This window comes from Meleagris gallopavo, unplaced genomic scaffold (assembly GCF_000146605.3).
Source record: "Meleagris gallopavo isolate NT-WF06-2002-E0010 breed Aviagen turkey brand Nicholas breeding stock unplaced genomic scaffold, Turkey_5.1 ChrUn_random_7180001865818, whole genome shotgun sequence".
NCBI lineage: Eukaryota > Metazoa > Chordata > Aves > Galliformes > Phasianidae > Meleagris > Meleagris gallopavo.
Window position 1 is genome coordinate 33,731 of NW_011131110.1, and position 7,977 is coordinate 41,707.

The window sequence follows — 7,977 nt, forward strand, 5'->3', positions numbered from 1 at the left end:
CGCCGTTCCCTCAGACTCTGCAGGCCAAGACGAGCTGTGGTGCACCCCAGGGTGGGGATGGTGGTGGCCCCCCAGGCTCTCCCTCCAGCCCCCTCCTCCAACTGTGTCGCTGTCCCCCAGGCTGCTCGGAATGCTCTGATCCATGCCGCCAAGCTCCTGGGCTGGCAGCAACTGCAACGCTTGGCCAGCTCGGCGCAGGTCTGGATGATCGCTGACTGCCTGGTAAGGACCCCCACCTTTCAACCCCTCTCCCCTACCCCAGGACCCGCCCTGCTCTGACAGAAAGAGGGGGGCAGCTCTGCGGGTGCCTCCTCCACTGTGCTGTTCTCTGCAGCTTCAGAAGAGGGGCAGAGTTGCGGAGCAGTACCTGAAGGAGGCCATGCTGCACCTGCACAGCCCCCAGGCACCTGTGAGGGAGGTGGCCGTGCGCTTCCTGGGTGAGTCCCGGCCTTGATGGGTCCCCGTCTTTCTGCCCCCACCCCTGACTGAATGCTGTGGGGTCACTGCACAGGGGAGGCCCTGGGGGATCACTGGGGAACCGATGGGGTTCTTGGGGGTTATTGATGCAAGATTGGAATCAGTGGGGCATTATGGGGCTCACTGGGGCATTGTATAGGGTCTCTGGGGGTCACTGGGGTGCCATCGTGGTTCTTGTGAGCAGTTGGGATACCATGGGGGTCATTGGGGCACCATAGGCTCTCTGGGACACTGTAGGGTCAGTGGGGATGATGGGAACACTATTGGGGTACTGTGGGGTTTCTGGAGGTCCTTGGGGCACCATGGAGGTCCCTGGGGGTACCGTGGGGGTCCTGGGGCGCTGTGGGGTCCCCAGGCACCATGGGGCAGGGCGGGTGCTGACAGTGGCTGTGTGCACAGGGATGCTGGGGCGGCAGCTGAGGAATGAGAACCAGGAGATGGTGTTGGACATCCGTAAAGGTGAGCCAGCCCCCCCCACTGCCCCGCGCCCTGTTAAGCACCCTGTGGGGCCCACATGGTGACACAGCCCTGCTCCATTGCAGCCCTGCAGGGTGCCAAGGGGGACAGTGAGCCGGCCGTGCGCTGCCTGGTGCAGCAGACACTGCTGATCCTCTGCCAGATGGAAGATGTGCCGCCCACCAGGCCTAGGGGCAGAGCGTCACGCCAGTGGTTCCGGAGGGTGTGGAGGAAGTAGTGCCAGTCCAAAGTGTTTGGAGACGTTCGCATTCTGCTCCTCACTGCCACACTAATGACAACCCTAAGAGCAACCACAGCTCTCGGGTGCTTTGGGACACGCCTGAGCACCCCTGCATGTCACTGGCCAGCAGGTTCACAGTCAGTCTTCTCTGACGAGATCTCTCCTTCCCAATTCCAGAGGAATTTCCTCAATTGCCACCCCTCCCCAGCTGGATCCATGTCACCTTTCTGGTGGAAAAACAGCCCGAGAAGAGAACAAGCGATGTCAAGAAGAAGACCAGGTGAGACTGCAGGCTCAGGGTTGGGATCTGCATGGGGTGTTTCCCTGACCCGACGAGAGCCCATTGCCCAACACCAGGCAGTCACTGTTCAGGGCTGCCCAGCGGCGCTGAATGCAGCACATGGAGGGGTGGCAAGGGGCTGCCAGGAGCCCCCATTTCACACGGCCGGCCCCTCTCCAGCCCTCAGGAAAGCACCAGCACAACCCGAGAGCTGTGTGTGGGGAAGGCTGCATTGCAGCCAAGGATCCTGGCTCGGGGTTGCAGGATACGGCCCCAAAGCCATCAGCCACTCATCAGGCAGACCCCTTCACTGTATCCTTTCAGTCAGCTGCCAGCGGTCCCAGGGGCATCTTCTGCCAAAAAGCAGCCTCAGAAAAAAAAAAAGGAAAATGCTCTAGCAAAAGCAAAGCAACAGAGATGGATCCAGCACAGGCAGCGCAACCTCCAAGTGGCAAAGGAGAAGAACACAGTGCGATGAAAGCCCCCACTGGAGGAGGAGTGCCGGAAAAGGCACAGGCCAAGCTCAGAAAGCACTGCGGAACCCCAGACCTGCAACCAACACGGCTGGCAGCCCTATGGTCCTCGAGCTCTGAGACCAGACTGACCGAGGAGCGCACCTGCGACGCCTCTGCTGCGGTGCCACGGACACGCAAGGGGACCAGATCTATGCAGAGTCAGCCAGCAAAGAGCAATGCGGGGCTCCCCAGGCGGGGGACGTCCTGCCCACGCTGAGCAGGGCATGGGGTGCCCAGGAGAAGCAGAGCTCCACCCAAGGCTGAAAGCAGGTGCGCGATTCCTATCTGTGCCATTTCTGAACCCTTCTTTGGTTTTGGCTCACAGTCTGCTTTCTGACGCACTTCTTGCCATAAGACTCTGACTCATCTAGGAGATGAGAGGTGGGTGTGGCAACAAACATCACTTGGTGGGCAATTTTACATTGGAAAGCATTTCTTTGGAGCTGTTTGCCTTCGGAAGAGATTGCTCAGGAGTGTTTACTGGCGCAAGATCTGGCCTGTGACTAAAAACTCCAGCTTGGTATGGAAAACTGGGGAATGATACCATCATATCCAGTGAAAAACAGGATGCAAGTGGGCACCTCCCTGCTCCCTCTTATCTGGCAAGGCCCGGGAGATGGGAACAAAGGCATTTCTGCTGAGATCCCAAAGCCAGAAGCTGCCACTTCAAAGACAGCTGACCACTTTGGATTTGAACTGTCACTCCAAAGAGAGCTGACTCTCTTTTGTGGCCTCTTTTGGACTTATTACAAATCTAAGTTTGTGCAGTTGCCATGCCATCAACCGAACAACAACCCCTGATGACCCATCACTACTGAACATCAAGATCTGAACTACAAACCATCCTGGACCCGTGGTGGTGACTACATCTCTTTTGCTTGCTACAGAGACTGTTGCTTTTATTTCCCATCTTTTCTATCGCCCGTCTTCCCTTCCCCATCTCCCTAAATAACTTGGATTTGTAACAAACTGGACGGGCTAACATCTAACCCATTGTGTCTTCATCTCTCTGTCTGCTGTACATATATTAAAAGAACCTCCCCTTGCTCTGATAATGGCAGCGAGACAGTGCCGTCTCCTTGAAGGAAAGCAGAGGTAGAGGGACAGTGGGGACTCTTCCTTCCGAGACCCCTTGGCTCTGGCAGACTACATTCCTTGGAGCCTTGGATCTCGAGTTCCTCATTTTCCAAAGTCACGCTCTCTTCTGGTGGCACGCAGAGCACACCAAAGCCCAGGATTTGGCAGCATTTGAAAGGCGTAGCTGTGCGTGAGGCTGGGCCTGGGCCAAGAGGAGACTGTTTCCTTCCCGCTCGCTGCTCCTTTAGATCCCTGGTGGGAAGAGAAGGGCTTTTTGGGAGGCACTGGCACAGCTTAGGAGCAAAACACTGCAGCTGGGCCACACAGATAGGGTGGCACCGGCCCCGGGGCCTGAAGGCACAGCTCGGCATGCGAGCACTGGCCCGGCAACCTGAAGGCACAGCCCGAGAGGCTGGCACCAGCCCTGTTGGGAGCTGTAGGGTAATTTGGAGGCCTATAGGGTAACATAAGGGTATAGGGAGCTGTGGGAGGCTAATGGTGAATACAGTGAGATATGGGGCTATAGGGGATGTATGGGGGATATGGATCTAGAAGGGGCTGTGTAGGGCCATATGGGGTTATAGGGTGGGCTATAAGGGGATGTGGGCCCCTCCCTGTCCCTCTTCCATAGCAGGGTAGGTGAAATGTTAGTCATGATATTTAAATTAGAATTGAAATTGTATTGGAATAGAATATGACTGTTTTGTGGTCTTAAATCTGAATCATGTTTTCTCTTTGGGCTTCAGGTACAGATATTGTTTAATAATGACTTTAGAGAAGGTTTCACTATCCATTCTCCTAATCAGGAAGAAAGAAGAAGGTGTTTAGAGGACTTAATCACAAGTGGAGCTGCTGCTGAACCTCCGCTTCCAAGAAGCAAGCAGGTGAGGACGTTGTGCATCTCAGCCTTTGCTCCCTGCAAGGCACCAGCCATTCAGTCTGTGCTGTGCGGTGATTTTCCACCAGCACTTCTGCTTGTATGTGAGCACCAGGCATCTGCTAACGCTGTCTGATGGCTTTAGGCTGGGCAGACACGGGAAGCACTGCCTGCAGCAGCACCAGCTGAGCCCTGTGTGCCAGAGGAAGGAACGCGGCGTCTGGAGGAGCAGGAGGAGGAGACCCTGCGTGAGTGTGCGTGTTGTGCAGGGCCGTTCCTCACAGACTGCCACTGGCAGACATTGGGGCATTGCAGAGCCTCTTGGCGTGGTGGCGGTAAACCGGCGTTGATCTGTAATGCCATGTGATCTGCGTGCATGCAGAATTTCCCTGTGTTTGTAGTTCTCAGAGTTTGTGGCCCTGGTGTGGTTCAAAGATGTCAGACCTTTGTGCCTCTTTGTTCCCCCTCCAGAGAGTTCTGAAGAGCCCTTCCATTTTTGAGAAGGCTGCAGGTTAGTTCAGCATCTCCTGATGTGTCACACAGATTCAAGGCTTTCAAGAGGTCGCTTATTTCAAGTGTTTAAGATGGTGAATTCTGCTAGACAGAGCGCTTGTCTAATCAAACCTCTTAACCCCAAGGTTTGTTCTGCAGGTCCCGATGATGGCACAGGCATTAAACAGCCCGGAGCTCATTGCTGGGGAGAGGCTGCACATTGCATTGTGAAGGGAGAGATGGAGGAGGAGTTTGAACAGCGTTGTGCAGGAATGGAAGGCTGGTAAGAGAAGAGCTGTGTGTTCTGAGAGCGAGGGCTGTACGGCTCATCTCTGTGTTCTACCAGGAAATGCAAGGCAGAGCCCTCTGCTCTCTGTTCTTTCTTCGAAGGCTGCAGGCCTTCAAAGTGCGCTGCGGATGGGCAGTGCGATGACAGCCTAAGGATGGCAGCAGGAGATGCAGCACAGCCCTCTCCAGCAGCAAAGTGCATTGATCTGTCTTGATATTTCTTGAAATAGAAGGGTGTGCTTAGCTTCCAAAGTCGGTGGCTTGATAGCATGTTTTGAAGGCTTTGGGGCCTTTCCTCTGTATTACTCACATGCTAAGGCAGTGAAGGAGTTCCCTTGCTCTGTAGGAATGGTTCCTGTGCAAGGCCATGGTCGTCTGCCTGTAACAGATACTGAAGGCAATGTTTTGTGACTGCAATTGTGGAATTGGCTTTTTAATGGCAGTTGCACCCCGCTAACGTGCAGCTCTTTCTGACACAGGCAGGAGACGGACAGCGGTACTGCAGCTCCTCTGGCAGTTTTGCAGCTAAGTTGGGAAGTAGAAGATGTGGATTTGAAAGAACTCAGTTGCTGGGACGTTCCCCTGTTCTTCCCCTAGCTGTTCCCTTGCCTCAGCCCAGATTCCCCTTGCATTCCTGTGGTGTCCCTTCCATCCCCCTGGCTGCCCCTTGTTTTCCCCAAGGTTGCCCTTTCCTTTCCCATGAAAGTCCACCAATAATTCCCTCAGAGCCCCAACAACCCCCTGGTTCAAGTCTCCATCATTGCCATGCAGCACCACAGCAGCCAAGCTCCAGTCCCTTCCCCAGTCTCAGTGGGATCTGTTTGTTCTGTTCTCATCCACTTGGAGAAACAGAAGCTTCCTGCCCACCAAAACTTGTGACAGCTATTTCCCTACAGAAGCATTCATGTCCTTCTTGTGGCCCCTTTGGCCAGTTCCCAGCTCTCCAAACTGAAATGTATGGCTGCAGCCCACCCCAGGGCTTCTTTGAGGCAGCTCTGGGGCAGCTCTAGGATGGCTCTGGAGCTGCCCCACCCTGAGAAGGGGATGCCTTTTCCCCCACACACAGCTGGTTCTATGGCCACATGGGGTGAGGACACAGGGTTGTGGGTCACCTGAGGGTCCTGCAGGGTCACAGATTTATGGGGTTACGTGGGGATATGGAGTCGCAGCGAGTTATGGGGTCAGATGGGATGGTAGGGTCAGATGAGCTGACATGGAGCTACAGGTCACATGGGGTTACATAGTGGGGGTGAGGTGGGGACAGGGGTCCCAGAGATCTGGGGCCACATGGGCCTGCAATGTGATGGGGGAAGACAGGGTCAGGGAGTCACAGGGTCATGTGGGGTGTGGTTCACACAGGGCTGTGGGTCACACATATGGGGTTATGTGGTCATCTTGGAGTATGGTGAATGTGGGGTTACAGCTCAGGGCCCCACCTTTGGGCCACAGGGAACCCAGTTCCCTCTCAGGAAGTGATGAAACCACTTTAGCACCACCCCACACTCCTTTTTCAGCTAAAACCACTCCCCACATCCCCCCCATTCCCCCTGTGTTCCCATACAACCCCGTACCTCAGAATCCCACTTGTAGCCCTGTGGAATAAAGAAAGTCAGCAAAAGAGGGAAGGGCAGATGGAGGAAGAAAGGAAGGAATGGTGCAGAGAAAAGAGAGAGAAGTGTGCAGAAGAAAAAGAAAGTAGAGGAGAGGAAGAGCAAATTGAGTTACTGAAAAAAGAAAAAAAAAGGAATATGAATAATTTTTAAGTTCTTCTAAAGTCAAATTCTTCTTAAGACAGATTTTTTTTATTTTTTATTTTTTTTTTGCGCAGTGTTTGTATCCTCCTAGACAATTTAAGAATGGTCAGGAACATTTTCAGTATGTTTTTGTAACATCTGTGTCATCTCAGCAGCTCTAAAATACCCAACAGGTGTCAAGGGGGGATCAGTCCTTAAAGGGAGGGAATCCGCTCCCCTCACCCACACCGAGGGCTTCAGGGTCCTGGCAGGCGTGGGGAGGAGCCTGACCAGCAGTGAAGGCTGAGGCAAAGCACTTATTGAGCACCTCGTCTCTTTCCATGACAGGAAGGCAGTTCTCCGTCCTCACTCATCGGAGGGGGAACGCTCTCCTCGGCCTGTCTCCTGCCTGTGTGCCTGTAGAACCCCTGGTTATTTTTCACATCCCTCACCAAGTTCCGCTCCACCTGTGCCTTGGTTTCCCAATCGCACCCCTGCGCACACAGACGGCAGCCCTGGCAGGAACGCAGCGCTGCGGCAATTTGCAGAGCTTAACATGGACTTCCATCGGCGCGTTGTGTTTTTGCACTCAGATGTTACTGGCTGCCCAGCGGAGCGGCTGATAAGGCCACAGTGAGCCACTTCTTCCTAACAGTGTGTGGGACCCGAGGAAAATGTCCTCGTGCGTTCTGAGGCAAAAGATCAAAGTATTCTGTTGGGACTGCGATGCTTCTTGTGAGGCACAATCATTGAGGCAGAAGGGAGAAGTGTTCCTTTGTATCCCCATGCAAAGTTACTGAGGAGAAATGAGGCTGTTCTCCCCCTAAAACTGAAATGGAAAGTTTCAGAACTATTACTCACGGATTCCTTTTGCTAAACTTGTATGTTGGTTCTTAAACTGAAGTGCTAATCCCTGCTGCCAAACAGAGCACCCCGCATGGATCCCTCCTTTTCCTTTGAGGATTATGATGTTCATACTGTTGGAAATATCCAAATAATTTATCAGTATCTCTGATAAAGCAGATTTTATTCGCAGTTGCAATGGTGGGCATCCCACAAGCAGGAGCGTGCACAGAAAGCAGCATTACATCTCTTATGCCCGACTATTTATCTCTATTAGTATCTCTATTATCTCTATTGCTTATCTCTTTCTCCCCTGGTTCCTCATTGGAACACATGGCTGAGTACTTCAGGATCACAATCTTCCTGACACTCAACTACACACACGGATACTGGACAAACATCAATTGTTGCTTGCTAAGCATATATCACTAATTACTTAACTTCTCACACTTGCTCACTCAACACTCGGTCGTTGTTGCTGGACATCTGCCTGTCCTTGCATAGAGATAAGCTTGGAAGGAGGACAGAGGGGAGTATCTTGATACCTGCCTGTTGCAACCCATCCCCAGAGCTCTGTCCTCCCCTAGTTGCTCTCCCACCTCCCCAGGAGATTCCTGAGGGTTCTCCGTTCCTCCTCCCCCCCCAACATCTTTTTCACCCCCACTACCCCTCGAGCCCCACTCAGGCTTCAGGTGCTG

The 7,977-nt window shown here is 53.5% G+C and overlaps 1 protein-coding gene and 1 long non-coding RNA gene across 2 annotated transcripts in view; both read left to right on the forward strand.

Annotated features, from left to right (window-relative positions):
• LOC109364526 (maestro heat-like repeat family member 5) overlaps window positions 1-2,460 on the forward strand; it is an 8,093-nt gene extending 5,633 nt beyond the window's left edge. The window contains exons 18-21 of the mRNA XM_019611155.1: window positions 121-222; window positions 335-437; window positions 877-936; window positions 1,020-2,460. Of these exons, the coding sequence (XP_019466700.1) occupies window positions 121-222; window positions 335-437; window positions 877-936; window positions 1,020-1,171 (417 nt within the window). The 3' untranslated portion in view covers window positions 1,172-2,460. The remainder of the gene's footprint in view (window positions 1-120; window positions 223-334; window positions 438-876; window positions 937-1,019) is intronic.
• Window positions 2,461-2,499: 39 nt separating this feature from the next.
• Window positions 2,500-6,383, forward strand: LOC116217663. Its single transcript, XR_004162351.1, has 4 exons — window positions 2,500-3,930; window positions 4,069-4,434; window positions 4,575-4,698; window positions 5,183-6,383. It is a non-coding gene; the product is annotated as an uncharacterized LOC116217663 (long non-coding RNA).
• Window positions 6,384-7,977: the final 1,594 nt, after the last annotated feature.